This window comes from Nyctereutes procyonoides, unplaced genomic scaffold (genome assembly GCF_905146905.1).
Source record: "Nyctereutes procyonoides isolate TBG_1078 unplaced genomic scaffold, NYPRO_anot_genome, whole genome shotgun sequence".
NCBI lineage: Eukaryota > Metazoa > Chordata > Mammalia > Carnivora > Canidae > Nyctereutes > Nyctereutes procyonoides.
This window is the reverse complement of record NW_026575024.1, coordinates 16,093,296-16,108,226: the sequence shown is the minus strand read 5'-3', so window position 1 is coordinate 16,108,226 and position 14,931 is coordinate 16,093,296. Positions and strand designations below refer to the sequence as shown.

Here is a 14,931-nt window from a genome sequence, read left to right as displayed (position 1 = left end):
AATTAAACATGGCAAGTTTTAACCAATGATTGTATTTAAGTGATGGATAGATGGCTGTTGATTGAGCTATTTTTTTGCTATATCATATGTTTGAAAAAATTTTTTATAATAACTCAAAAGAGAGAAGCAAATAAAAACTACAATATATCATTTTTCACCCAAAGATTCAAAAAGGAAAAAAAATGTTTAAAAATATGCTGAGTTGGCAAGGGTATAGGGAAATGGGCCCTTTTGTAGATCGTTAGTGAGGAGTGTAAATTGGAACAGTTTCTTCTGAGGGAACTTGGTCAGAGACATATTCTTTGATCTAGCAATTCCACTTCTAGGAATTTATCATACATACTATACTCAAACATGCACAAATCTGTATGAATAAGGATTTTTGCTGCAGCATTGTTTTTATAACAAAATATTAGAAACGGCATATTTGTCTGTTAATAGGAGTTAAACTTATTACAGGACATTCATACAATGTAGACTGTTAAACAGTATGGGTTAGACCTGCGTTGACAGGAAACTCTTTCCCAGGTGTATTGTTAGGTGGAAAATGCAAAGAGCAGGCCAATGTCTATCTTATTTATCACTGTATTTCTGATGCCACTTAAAGTGCCTAACACACTGTGGGTGCACAATTAATATTTGTTGAGAAAATGAATACACGTTTGAGTGCAACTGCTGTGACATGGGCTTCTGAGATGCATTTAGGTTGAAGACACAAAGAGGGCCTGTGGGGCATCCAAATGGGTGGGGGCTGACAGTGCCAGTGCCTGGGGTGAAAGAATTCACCCAAGGCAGAAAAAGTTGATAGAAATTTATTGAATACATTGTAAGAGAGCAGTGACAGGGCCGCCATAAGGAGAAATTATCTGCCACAAGACAGTGGTGAGGAGTTATAGGGTGGAGTATGGGGATGGACAAAATTGTACTTTTTGAGGAGTAATCTTAGGAACTGTGCTTGGTTGTAATTGTTCAGTTAGGGATGGTGGCTACTCCAAGTTGGGTCTGTTAATGAGCCTGTTTGTCAGGTCAGTGGTCCCTGTGGGCCATTTTGCCTTGCTCAAGTTTCTATTGCTCAAGCCTGTTGCCTAAAAGCAGCCTCTACAGGGACAAGATTTTCCAAATTTCCTGATCAAATTTCTAAGGCCTTAATTCCCTGATTTCACTCATTTGAGTTTTCCCTAAAGACACATCATATCCTGCTTTGATTTTTGTAAAAAATAGTGAACAAGAACACACTTTGAGGAAAAAGAAGGAATAAAAATTTCATGGAGGGGTGCCTGGGTGGCTCAGTCAGTTAAGCATCTGCCTTTGGCTCAAGTCGTGATATCGGGGTCCTGGGATTCCGCCTCCCCCAGAGTCGAGTTCCCTGTTCAATGGGGAGTCTGTTTCTCCCTCTCTCTTTGCCCCTCCTCCCCAACTCAGGTTCTCTCTCTCCCTCTCTCTCCCTTTGTCCCTCCCTCCCTCGTTCTCTCTCTGTCTCTCAAATGAATGAATAAAATCTTAAAAAAAAAAATTCAAAGTGCCTGGTTGGCTCAGTCAGTTAAGTGTCTGCCTTCCGCTCAGGCCTAATCCTGGGATCGAGCCCCAAATTGGGCTCTCTGCTCAGCAAGCAGCCTGCTTCTCCCTCTCCCTCTGCCTGCCATTCTGCTTGCTTGTGCTCGCTCTCTCATTCTCTGTCAAATAAATAGATAAAATCTTTTAAAAATGAATTCATGGAAGGGTGATCAGGGAGGCTAATGTGGCAACTGGGACTTGGTAGAAAACATAGCTCCAAGGTTCCTGGCAGCCAAAGCCAAAAGGGAAGCCCCTGGGCCACAGAACTTTTATTATCTGGTAGAAGAAAGGACACTGATTCCTCAAGAGCCAGGCTTATCTATCTGAAAGGGTGATGTGCTCAGGAGTCCTTGATAGCATCACATGGGGGAGGAAGGGCAAATACAGAAGCTTATCTTCCTGGTGCATCTGTTTGCTCAATGGTAAATAAATTAAAACAGTATTTGGGACACTGGGGTAGTTCATGGGATGAGTGACTGCATTTGGCTCAGGTCGTGATCCCAGTGTCCTGGGATCGAGTCCCGTATCGAGCTCCCCTCTGCCTATGTCTCTGCCTCTCTCTCTGTCTCTGTCTCTCTGTCTCTCATGAATAAATAAAAATCTTTAAATTTTTTAAGACTTAAAACAATATTTATAGCAATGGAAACAAGGGCATATTAAGGAATTTTATATAAAGCTCCCATGAATATTTAGGATAAACTAAGTGATAGCAGGGCATTATAGGCTTTCTTGGGCTCCTCTGATTGTGCCTCAGTCTCCTGGGTGAAGATGTGACCTTGGACCAAGGACTTGACATCTCCAAGACTCACCTTCCTCCTCTAGTAAAAATGATTATTGTGCAGATAAATGAGATGATGCATGTAAAGTGCTTGGGTTGATAACCACTTGCTGTGCTGTTGTCTATATCATCATCATGTCTACATCACTAAGAGGATAGAGTCTGGAGCCAGACAGATTGGGTTCGAATCTCTGCTCCAGCACTTACTAGCTAGGGGACCTTGGCCAAGGTCACTTAACCTCTCTGTGCCTCATTTTCCTCCTCTGTAAAATGAGGCTCATGCGGTTATTGTGGAAGGCTCAGTGAGCTGATGGTTGTAAAGCCTGGGCAGGTGGCAAGTGCTATGTAAGCATTTGCTCTGTACTTCATAGTCTGTGCCCTTCTGCCCTTAGAGGTCCTTGAGGAGAAATGCTAGAAAATGACAGCTCCAAAGAGAGACAAGCTATTTCCAGAGACTGATTTATAAGAGGAATGGGTCTCTATAACACAATTGTCCTAAAAGGTATTTGCTTCTTGGAAGATAGAGAGTCAGAACCCGTTAACAATGGTGGAGTCTTGGCAGAAGCCTGGCCAGAAATGAGCCATTTGGGGGGCAAGGCCCACTCCCCTGTGGCTCCTCGAGCCCTTCCAGGGAGCCTGACCTAGAGGACGGGTGGTTCCTGGCAGGGGCCAGGGGCGTGCCAAGGGGAGGAGGAGGGAAGGAGCTCCCGGGATCCCCTCGCCCCTCCCCCAGCGCCCAGCGAGTAATGACATTCACGGAGAGGGGAGGGAGGGAGCGAAAGAGGGGCAGGCTCGGCGAGGCCATGTGATGCTGGGCGAGAGAGAGCCGCCGCCGCGGAGCCTCCTTCTTTCCTGCCTCTGATTCCGGGCTGTCATGGCGACCCCCAACAACCTGACCCCCACCAACTGCAGCTGGTGGCCCATCTCGGCGCTGGAGAGCGATGTGGCCAAGCCCGTGGAGGCCCCCGACGCTCCCGAGGCGGCCAGCCCCGCCCATTGGCCCAAGGAGAGCCTGGTTCTGTACCACTGGACCCAGTCTTTCAGCTCACAGAAGGTAGAGGCCAAGGGAGCTGGGGAGCAGGATGCACCCGCTGGCGAGGAGGCTTGGGGGAGGGGATCCAGGAGGGCCCAGGGGGTCTGAGGACGGGGGAGAGGCTGGAGGGTGGAATGTGGGATTTCGGGGCTGGAGGGTGGAGGATGCCAGGAGGTGACTGGCCCTGTCTTGGGCCCCAAGAGCACCGTTCCCAATTGTGGGAACATCTATTATGCCTCTTTCCCTCCCAGAAAGACCTGGTCTGTTGGAGGGCTGAGAAGAGAGACAAAGGCAAGGGGAAAGGAATGGGCACTGCTGGGAAGGCGGCCTGTTGGAGGGGGCGGCTACTGCGGGGAGGGAGGAGGAGTGTGCTTTCTGGGATCCAGCCTCCAGCCCCAGTAGTCGGTGGTGGGCCTCCCTCCGCGCTGCTGTCCTGGATACTACAGGCCCTCCAGGTCGCAGCTCCTGCCTGGCTGGGAGCCCTCCTCTGGCTGGGGCTTGGAGGGTCTGTCCCCAGCCCTCTCCCGCATCCACACTTACCGGGAGCTGAGCAGGAAGGAGTTAACCCATCTCCTTAGACTAGCTTGGGTTCGGCCCCTAAAATCTATGTTTTGCTCTTAAAGACACAGACGGCCCCTCTGCCCCCTCTCAGACCCAGACGAGCTGGGAGGGCAGCTAGGAATCCAGCCTGGTGCTGAGATTTCGGGGTTCCCGCTTCCGGGGGTGAGGGCCAAGCACTGCGCCTGTGAGACAGGGGGTCCTCTAGGGGCGCAATCTCCCACCCCGGGCGGCTGTCCGTCAGTGGGGCACGAATTCAGCACCACGGCCAGGGCCCAACAGCGAGTGTTGATGGTTTCTCAGGGATTCCGGTTGTCAGACCTTGGAATTCCTCTTCTTCCTGGGAGATCCTTTTGTTACATTCACTCATTTTTTCAGATGGAGAAACAGATTCCTAAAGAGAAAGGGCCTTGGAACCAAAAGACTTAGATTTGAGTCTTGGTCCAGGCTCAGTTCATCATCTGGAAAACTAGATGATGATGAAAATAATAAATAATAATAATAATAGTAATAGCTACTTGTAATTCCCACCCCTTCTCAGAGTTGCTGAGAGGGTTGTTGAAGAGGCGGTATAACTTAGTGTTCTAGACTGGCGCTTCTCAAACTTGAGCATACATTAGTCACTGCATGATCCTGGTTTAAACACAGACTGCTGGGTCCCACCCCAGATATTCTGATTCAGCAGGTCTGGAGTGGGGCTCAAGAGGCTGCATTTCCAACTAGCTACCAGTGATGCTGATAAAGCTGGTCCACTGATCCTTTTTTGAGTAGCTCCAGTTTAGAGTATAGACCCTGAGGCCAGACAGTCCCCATTAGAAGAATCATCTTCCCCAATAATTCACCGTAAAGCTTTGGACAGGTCACCTTGCCTCTCCAAGGTTTTATAATCTGTAAAATGGAGCTAATGGCAGTACCTTTCTCAAAGGGTTATTTTGAGGGTGAAATGAGGTGATACACAAAAAATGCTGATAGCAGTGCCTGGCAAAGGCTCAAGGCTCTGATAATTATAGGTGTTATGATATCACTAAAGTGCTGGGTGAAGGAGGGGTCTGCTTAACCAGAGCCACTCTGGGACTCATCCATAAATTCTACACGTGCACGCTGAGCACCTACTGCATGCCAAGCTCTATGCAAGTTGCTGGGGGTTTAAAGATGAATCAGACTGACCTCCAGACTTTAGAATCCCTTCTTTCCCAGAACCTCAGGAGCCAGGTCCCAGTGATTGGGACTGGACAGGTGGCAGAGGGATGGCACCTGCCATCACTGTTCCCTAAGGGGGCTTCCTGCTCTTCCCCTTGCCCCCAAGGAATATATCCTATTCAATCTGCACTCAGAGATGAGGTGGCCCTTTATTTTGAGATGGGACTCTCCACTACAACCCCATTTGTGACCAGGCCAGCCTGGGCATCCTCTTGCCTCCCTTTCAGGGCCTTCCCCTTGTCTGGGTAGGTTCTAGGGGCAGTGTAGCCTGGTGGAAAGGGCATGGGCTCTGCAGTCAGATGGTCTTGGATTCCATTCTCATCTTACGTACTTACTGGATGTGTGACCTTGGACAAGTCACTTAACCTCTCCATGCCTCAATTTCCTCAACGAGACTTTTGCATCCAACCCTGCAGAATTCCCGGGGGATTAAAAGGACATGGACATATGTTAAGTGTCTGGCACATAGTAGGAATTTAGCAGGTAAGCTTCCTACTTTTCAGTCCTTAAGGGCCCTGCCTGCATTCAGGGAGCAATTCCCTTTGTTTAGCATCTGAGAAGCCTGTCTTAAATGGTATATGAATAGCAGAAAATAGCCTACCCTCAAGAGTGGTGGTGGCTTCATGGGACATCTGAGGACTATCCCAGAGCCAGAGGGCAAGACAGTGAGGGGGGTCCCGAGCTCCATCTCTGGGGCCAGGGTGCCCAGGATTCAATCTTAACTCTGCCACTGACCAGCTGGGTAATTCTGGGCAGGTTGCTTAGCCTCTCATGCCTCACGCATCACAGCTATAAAGTAAGAATAATAACAGCACCTCCAGGATAAGGTCATTGTGAAGATTCAGCAAATGTATCCATTAAATCACCTAGAGCAGCACCTAGCATATAGAAAGTGCCGAGTAAGCGCACTTATATTTACCAGACAGGAGATCAAATCCTGACTGTGCCACTTCCCTCTGTATGCCTTTGTCCACGTGTCTTCACTTTTGTAAGTCTCTGCTTCCTCCTCTGTGCAGGAGGAACAGTAACCTATCTCAGAGAGTTGTGAGGATTGAATGATATCATGCATGGCCACACACTTAGCACAATGCCTTAAAGATTGCATGCTAACAGTGAACTTTCATGCACCATCATAAGTGATCATCTGGGGCCACAGGGTTCAGAGGAGGTTCTAAATGCAAAATGTAGATATTAGTTTGTTTCTGAGTCTGTTCTGCCCCAAGCCTGCTTCTCCTTGGCCGGAGGTGAGGGCCAAGGGGTGAGACTGGGAGGGGCAAACATGCAGACAGTCAAGACACCAGCATTCTGATTGCTGGCATTCCAACTCACTAGCTTGTGACCTCAGGTAGGTCCTGACCCTCTGTGGTCCTCAGCTTTTCAGCATGAAAATGGACTAGATGTTTGATACAACCTGCATCCCTCCCTCCCCAGGCAGGAAGAATCGCCCTGTTTCTGTGTGTTCCCAGCCTTTTGAGCATTCTTCTGTCCTCATGCCGGCCAGTTTAAAAAAAAGAACAAAACAAAAAACAAAAAACTAAGATTGCTATTTACTGGCTGTGTAACTTTTGCCAACTTAGTGTTGTCTTTGTGCCTATTTCCTCTTTTGCAAAAGGTTCATGATACTAGTACCTACCTCATTAGTTTTTTGTAACACATATAAATGTCTTAGAGCAGTTCCTGGCACAGAGAAAGTGCTATTTGAGGGTTAGCTATTCTTCCTGTGATTTCCACCAAGGTGAGTCTCTGAGAGCCATCCTTGGCTTCCTGCAACAAGCCTGTTCAAGATCCCTCATCCCATCCTCTCAGGGTCTGCCTTTGTCTTGGATGTACCTGTGGGTGGAGCCTTCTGTCCCCAAGAGTAGGAGGCCCAGATCTGAGTCCTGTCAGAAGATAGTCCCAACACCCAAGACACCAAGGTGATCTCTCCCTCCCACCCTGGCCTTGCCTTTCATGCTCTTGGGCACTGGCCCCCAGCGCTGTCCACGCTGCACTTGACCATTTCCTCCACCCCCAGAAGCTCACAGGTGACAGCTGCAGATCTCACTACTCTTCTCAGAAGCCTGCAGTTGCTCACCAGGTCCTTCCAAGAAAGAGACAGGCCATCCTCATAATGGCCTTAGGCTCTACTACAGGATGCTAACCTTGCCTGGGTCATGGACCCCTCATCAATGGGGGGAAGCTTGTGGATCTTTCTCACAATAATGCCTTTTAATGGATAAAGCAAAATATACAGCATTACTAGAAGGGAAGCCAATCAAAGTATAGCTATTGACATACTTTTAAAACAAATTCATTGTATAATAGTATGTGTTTCTGTATGAACCTGTTATATAACCTGACCTAGTGATAGGACTGATCACTGTAATGTCAAAGTCATGATGAGTGTAACTGTAGGAATGTGCAGTGATGAAAGTATCTGATTTCTTGTGGTGACAATGTATCAGGCACTGCTAACACTACCATGCTTTGTCGCCTACACTCATAATTGCAGAAAATGCTGTCAGGCTGAGAGTACTGAAAATAAACATCTAATTTTCCCATCCTAGATCAAGGAGTCCCTGGATTGATTCATGGACCCCTGAATCTGGAAATCTCATCTAAAAGGCCCTGTGCAGGGATACCTGGGTGGCTCACAGTGGCTGAGCGTCTGCTTTTGGCTCAGGTCATGATCCTGGGGTCCTGGGCTTGAGTCCTGCATTGGGCTCCCCACAAGGAGCCTGCTTCTCCTTCTGCCTTGTCTCTGCTTCTCTCTCTGTGTCTCTCATAACAAATAAATAAAAAAAAATTTAAATCCACTATTAAAAAAAAAAAAAAGGCCCTGTGCATGACCTCCTCTCCTCTTGTCTCCCTGTCCACCCTGTTCCAGCCACACTGGCCTCCTCGCTGTGTTTCAAACACGCCAGGCATGCTCCTGCCTCAGAGCTTTTGTGCTGGCTATTCCCTCTGCCTGGAACTCTTTTCCTCAGATCCCTGTATGGGCCACTCCCTCACCTTTATTAATTTTAAAAAAAGAAAATATTTGAGATAAATACACTAAGGTTCAGAGACTCTAAGTGTCTTTTACAAAGTCGCACAGCAACTAAGTGTTTGAGCAGAGATGCCAACCCAGCACATTGCAGTTGCCTAATAAACAAGGGCCTGGGTGAGGAGGGACAGTGCCCATCTATGATAATGAAACACCAGTGAGCTAATTCCATCCCCCCCCCCCCAGGGAAGATAGTTTGCCCAGGGGTGGTTGATGTTCAGTCACACAGAGTGGTGACCACCCAAGTCTGGTCCAGTCCCCAGGATAAAGAGATGGCAGATGGCCTTGGTGACTGCATGCCCTTCCCCTAGGCCTGGCTTCCTCCCACACTCCCCTCCCCTGCAGGATGGCACATGGCTCTGGCCTACAGCTCAGCTAAAAGAGAAAGTCTCCTTGGCCGCCTGCCGGCATGACCCTGAGGCCACTCCAAGCAAAACTGTTACATCTCTAAAGATAGTCCCCTCACCAGGCACTTAGTTGCACCTGGTGCCCTTACTAGAGTCCCACGGCAGGGCCTGGGAGTGATCCCTAGGGACAAGTGCCCTGCCAGGAGGCAAGGCCACGTGTCTGGACCTGCCAAGGGCAGAGGCCTGGTTCGGTTTCCATCTCCATCCATTCCGCGGTCCCAGCTTGGCCTGGAGGCTGAATGGCTGGGTGGAGCCTGATTGCCCAGGGTGGAGGATGCCAGGATGGGCAGGAGGTAGGGAGTGGGCAGTTCTGCTCCAGCCAAACTCCAGCCTTGATTGTTCTGGGGCTTCTCCAGGGCACCAGCACCACCCAGGAGCTCAAGTATACACATCCACGTACTCTCTTGCTCACGCACACTCCCCTATACATACACACAAAGACACACATGTGCATATGCACACTCATATCCACACTGATGTACACAGACTCACACAGTACTGTAATACAGTTACGCAGACACTCATCCATGCACACCCACACTCGTGCACAGATATGCACACACTCATCCATACACATCCACTCATGCAGACACGCATCTACACACATTTGCTCTTTCACGCAGTTGCCACTCCTGTTCAGGCTCTTGCACCCATACACTCACATACCAGACCAAATAGATGCCACCCCAGGGCTCACCCTTTGCCACAGTTCCTCTCTTAGAACCATCAGTAACCTCCCACTGACTCCTGCAAGGTCCGAATGTAGTGTCAGCTTGCAACAAGGCTGCAGGACGCTCCTTTAACACGGAGTCCAGCCCTCAATCTACTAATGATTAAAAGGAGGCTCACAAAAGGGCATGATAGCTCTAAGGTCACATAACATCGCTGTGGCAGAGCCAGGGTGAGGACCTCCCAGCCCCATCTGCAGGACCTGCTTTTGGCTAATGGAGCAAATGCATCTGTGAATGAGTGTTGGGGGTTCAGGGACTAATTACCTCTCCCTCCCCACAAGGAAAAGAGTGTTTGTGTTAGCCGTGAGGGGGGCATAAAGCACTACTTTAGGACATCAACCATGAGTGTGAGGTAGTGTGTGTGTGTGTGTGTGTGTGTGTGTGTGTGTGTGTGTGATGATAGAACCCATGTATTAACCTCCTGTCTCCTGTGCTGGGACATTATCCATGTCATCCCATCCAAACCTCCTGCCATGCTTGAAAGAGTGGATTACATTTCTCATTTCACAGAACCTAAGATGAGAGAAGTCAAGTGACTTGTCCAAGATCACAAAGCAAATAAGCAGCAGAGCAAGGCTTCAAATCCAAATCTGTCTCCTTCCAAGACCTGATCTCTTACAAGTGGCTAAGACACATTATGCCTACAGTGTGCCAGGCACTGTTCACAGAGACTGGAGATCCCCATAGCAGTCCTCTGTGGAAATTGCTAGTGGGACTCTCATTGGACAGGTGAGGAAACTGAGGTACACAGATGTAAAGCCAACTCACCCAGCAAGCAGGTGCTAGAGCTGGGATTTGAACTGACAGTCTGGCACCCAGTCCAAGGTCTGACCCAGGATACCATGCTGCCCCTCTGTGCATAACTCCTGGCACCTGGGAGGGAGGCTGGGGATGCCTAGTTCCAAGAGCTACCAACTGGCTGTGTGGGGACATGTACACTCCCGGAGAACCACTTTTGCTGGCCTCAGTCTCCAGTCTCCAGTGGCAACTGCTTCCCTTCCCCTGGACTGGAGCCATTAGTGGGGAGGGGTGGAGTCACTTGCCATCTTTCTTCTGGGGGACCTGGACAAGTCGTCTTCTTTCTGAGCCTCAGTCCACTGGCAGGGGGCAGCTGGACCAGGTGACCTCTGATTGTCTTCTGGCTTAGAAATGTTGGGCTGGGTCAGGAGCAGACCCCAGCCTCAAGGCTCTCCATTAGCTTCTAGTAGCTCAAATGTTTGTCTGGGACCCCTTAAAGACATAGGAAAGATGAAGGAGGGACAGGGCCAAGACTCCTTGAAGGTGCCCACAGGGCATTTGAATACTGGTCTGGGAGTCAGGACCCATTGCTTCCAGTTTCAGGTCTGCTGCTAACTTGCTGTGTGCCTTTGGGGAAATTACTTGCTGTCTCTGGGCTTTGGTTTTCTCATCAAGACAAAGGGGATAGTTCCTATTCTACTCTCTTCTAAGAGGCTTTTGTAAGCATCCAACAACAGATGGGAAGTGTGTGGGGGCACTAAAAGACTCAGCTGGTGTTGGCAAATTATTTTGCACCTTGTTTTATTTCCCAAATAATTTGAGAAATTTAGCTATTGATTATGCTGATAAGAATTTCTATGAATTTCCTGGCCTGATCTACCCCTAGGAGCCAGGCTGAGTGTCTAATCATGACAATGAAATCATGAGTTGAATGCCATGTACCAGACCCTGGGGTGGTACTATTAATACTTCCAAATAAGAAAACTGAGGCTCAGAAATTTTAAGAAATCTGCCCAAGCACACATAGCAGAGCCCAGAATCCTACCCCAGGTATGTCCCACTGTGAAACCCAGTCCTATAACCAGCAGGGAGCACTGCCCCTTTGCCCCAGAGTAGGGCTGTGTTCCTCCCACCAAGAGGCCCTGGGCCCGTGGGAGAGTCCCCCCCAAAACTCCTCCCTACCTCCAGAAGCCCAAGAATGAGCTGGAAGCAACAGTGTCACCTCCTGTGTGTGACCTCTGACCTCCCTCCCTGCATGCCCCACCCCGCCTAGGCAGAGTGTCCCCTTGTGTCTGCCCGCCTTCCCCGCTCTGACCCTGGCGCCTGCAGGTGCGGCTGGTGATCGCCGAGAAGGGCCTGGCATGTGAGGAGCGGGACGTGAGCCTGCCACAGAGTGAGCACAAGGAGCCCTGGTTCATGCGGCTCAACCTGGGGGAGGAGGTGCCCGTCATTATCCACCGAGACAATATCATCAGCGACTATGACCAGATCATCGACTACGTGGAGCGAACCTTCACAGGAGGTACGGCTGCTGTACCCACCAGGGGCTCAGCCACAGACCCCGGGGACCCCACAGGCTCAGACAGGCTCCCAGAACCTTGGGGAGCCTGAGGAAGCCCACTGGGGCAGTGGACATGGCCCAGTCTTCCCGAAAAAGGAATGATGGGACTGCAAACAGGGCTCGGATGCCCCGCAGGAATCAGAGCTACAGGCATGGCCACGATGCTTGGGATGCCACAAACCCTTTCCCGGATACTCCAGGGATAGGGCTAGCCCAGACATGCCCCTAGGAGCACTGGGGCTACAGCCTCCTTCCCCAGGAGCCCTGGAGTCAGAGGCATGGGCACAGGTCCTCAGAACCCCCAGGCAGGAGCAGGACCCAAGCCCTCCTAGACACCACAGACAGGACCCAGATCTTCCAGCCACTCCAGGGCATGGACAGGGCCCAGCCCACTGAATCCCTATAAGCATAGTCAGGGCCATGGAGCCCCGGGAACCCCATAGACATGGGACCCAAGTACCCTAGAACATTGCAGATGTGAGGAGGGCCCAGACACCACAGAAACCCACAGGACCCTATGTCTCCCTCTTTTCCTCCAGCCCCCTTCGGATTCAAAAGCCCCCTGCCTACGGCAGATGCCGCAAACCACAGCTGAGCAAGGGGCAGGGGCCAGACATAAACTGTAGAGAAAAATTAGTTGCCAGCAATTAAAAATCAAAGAAAGTTCAGTTTTAAACATCCAGGTTTCTGGCTTCTCTTGAAGCCTGGCAACACTGGGCCTAGACCCCCACCGGTCAACAAGCCTGGAGTGACGAGGAGCTGCCCCCCAGGAGACAGGCTGGCAGGACTCCCGGTGGGCAGGCAGGACCGCTAGGATCCCGTGTCAACCTGGGGAAAGGGGTAGACCCTGTGGGCCTCGACATTTCAGGATTTCGACATTTCCCTGGGATTGAGGGATGGGGTAGGTGGCCAGGGCAGGCCCTGCTAACCCCAGCCCAACCCTGGCTGCGGCCCGCAGATCACGTGGTGACCCTGATGCCTGAGGCGGGCAGCCCACAGCACGCGAGGGTGCTGCAGTACCGTGAGCTGCTGGACGCGCTGCCCATGGACGCCTACACACACGGCTGCATCCTGCACCCCGAGCTCACCACTGACTCCATGATCCCCAAGTACGCCACGGCCGAGATCCGCAGTGAGTGCCACGGGTTACCCTTGTTTGCCCACCTTTCTGCTTTCAACAGGAGTTCTCCTCCTCCACCTCTTCCTCCCACTGTGTGTCTCTTACCAGCTGTCTTCCTCCTCTCCCTCCTGATCGCCCCCATCCCTCTCTGCCTCTCTCTCCACCCTGTTCTCTCTGTCTCTATTAATCTCTCTGGCATCCCTCTGGGTGTTCTAAGTAGATACTAGGTGTCAGTAAATGGTCACTTTCTTCCTCTTGAAGCCAATGTTTAAAAGTGGGAAGGGGCAGGTTGTGGAACTTGATCCCGTCCCTTTGGAGTACTACCCTCAAACAAGACTCGGAATTTAGCAATATCATCGTATCTCCATTCAGTCAACAACATTTATGTGGTCTACTATGGCCCAGGACCTGGGCAGGGGGCTGGGGACAGATGGGGACAGCCACAGCCTCTACCATCCCGGGGTCACAGTTCCATCCTTACAAGTGACCAGGTGATTGCAGCGTGGGACTAAATATGTTTGAACAACCTCTCGGGAGGGCAGCCTGGCACTCTAGATGGAACACAGAAAGACCCACACCTTGGAGATGATCCTGCAGTTTTACCTGGCTTTGTGCACCATGAATCATGTACAAGGACATTCATTGCAGCATAGATGGTAACAGCAAGAAGCTGGAAACAACCCAGCTGTGCATGAGTTGGGAACTGGGTAAATAAATTCTAGTCTTCCCGTACACTGGAACACTTCTAGTCTTCCCATATGATGGAACACTGTACAGCTGTTAAAAAAAATAAGCATATGACGCTGGGTGTTACATGCAACTGATGAATCACTAAATTATACCACTGAAACTAATAATACACTATATGTTAACTAACTTGAATTTAAATATCTTTAAAAAATAAGCATATGGGATGCTCACTAAGATATATTAGTAAGTAGGAATGAAGGGCAAAAAATGCACCTAGTGTGGTATCATTAACATATTTAAAAGGGGGTTAAATGGACACACAGGTGCTTGCAAACACAGAGAATTCCTGGGGGATATATGAGAAGGTGTTTGCTTTTGGGGAGCAGAACTAAGAGACCACAGATTCAGAGGAGAGAGATTTACTTTTCACTGTACATTATTGAATATTGTTTGGATTTTTAAACAAGTGTGTACATATAACCTGTTCAAACACTAGTTGATTAAAGATATGTCACCCTAGAGCCTCTCAGTGTTATGATAAGGAAGCAGGAAGGCTATGGGACCAGGGAAGGTCACCATCTCAGCCTTGGGAGCATGGAGAGCTTCTGAAATGCAGCAACATCCAACGGTGACCAGGAGGCACAGGGGAAGGAGAGCTAGAGAATCCTTTCAGTGTCAGGGGTAGGAGAGAGTGTGGTATGTTTGGGGAACTGAAGGAAGTTCAATGTGGATGAAGTGTAGCCCAAGGGAAGTAGGAGTGGCTGTGGTGCGAGCCTGGGGAGTGAGTCTGGCAGAATGGGAATTTTGTCCAAAGAGCAGTGGAGAAGCAGGGATGGGAAGTGACATGATCTGATGTGCGTTTTACAAAGTTCCCTCAACCGAGAAAAGAATGGGTGGGCAGTTAGGAGGTCCTGGCTGTCATCTAGGTGAGCAATGGTGGTGACCTGGACGAGGCGAAGATAGTCCCTAAATGCTTCTGGGGGCTGGAGGCCCTTCTTCATTCTGCCATGAGTCATTTGAAGAAGTCTAGGAGGCAGTGAGGGGTCCAGCCTGTTCCTCTTTTGAGGAGAAAGATCTCAGGGCTCCAGCCCCACTGGGGGAGGGAAGGGGATCTCAGAGGATACAGAAATCATCCTGCATGACCCCTCCAATCAGCCTAAGGTCTTTCCTGGGCTTTGCTGATTTGCCCTCCTGGAGTCTAAAGACAGCCACATGTGCAGCCCTGGGTGACTGGCAAGAAAGAAAATGCCATACTTGACCTTCACATTCATAAAATATCGATGAGACTTAATATAGCCTGAAAGCTAAAAGGTCTGGAAGTGTGTTTTTTTTTTTTTTATTTATGATAGTCACAGAGAGAGGGAGAGAGAGAGGCAGAGACACAGGCAGAGGGAGAAGCAGGCTCCATGCACCGGGAGCCAGATGTGGGATTCGATCCCGGGTCTCCAGGATCGCGCCCTGGGCCAAAGGCAGGCGCCAAACCGCTGCGCCACCCAGGGATCCCTCTGGAAGTGTGTTTAACTGGGTTTTGTATCA

The 14,931-nt window shown here is 49.9% G+C and overlaps 1 protein-coding gene and 1 long non-coding RNA gene across 2 annotated transcripts in view; one reads left to right on the top strand and one right to left on the bottom strand.

Annotated features, from left to right (window-relative positions):
• The window catches only part of LOC129496275 (uncharacterized), a 26,776-nt gene extending 13,299 nt beyond the window's left edge, over window positions 1-13,477 (bottom strand). The window contains exon 1 of the long non-coding RNA XR_008661702.1: window positions 13,309-13,477. This is a non-coding gene — a long non-coding RNA (uncharacterized LOC129496275). The remainder of the gene's footprint in view (window positions 1-13,308) is intronic.
• GDAP1L1 (ganglioside induced differentiation associated protein 1 like 1) overlaps window positions 3,169-14,931 on the top strand; it is a 26,814-nt gene continuing 15,051 nt past the window's right edge. The window contains exons 1-3 of the mRNA XM_055304339.1: window positions 3,169-3,386; window positions 11,354-11,546; window positions 12,544-12,717. Of these exons, the coding sequence (XP_055160314.1) occupies window positions 3,207-3,386; window positions 11,354-11,546; window positions 12,544-12,717 (547 nt within the window). The 5' untranslated portion in view covers window positions 3,169-3,206. The remainder of the gene's footprint in view (window positions 3,387-11,353; window positions 11,547-12,543; window positions 12,718-14,931) is intronic.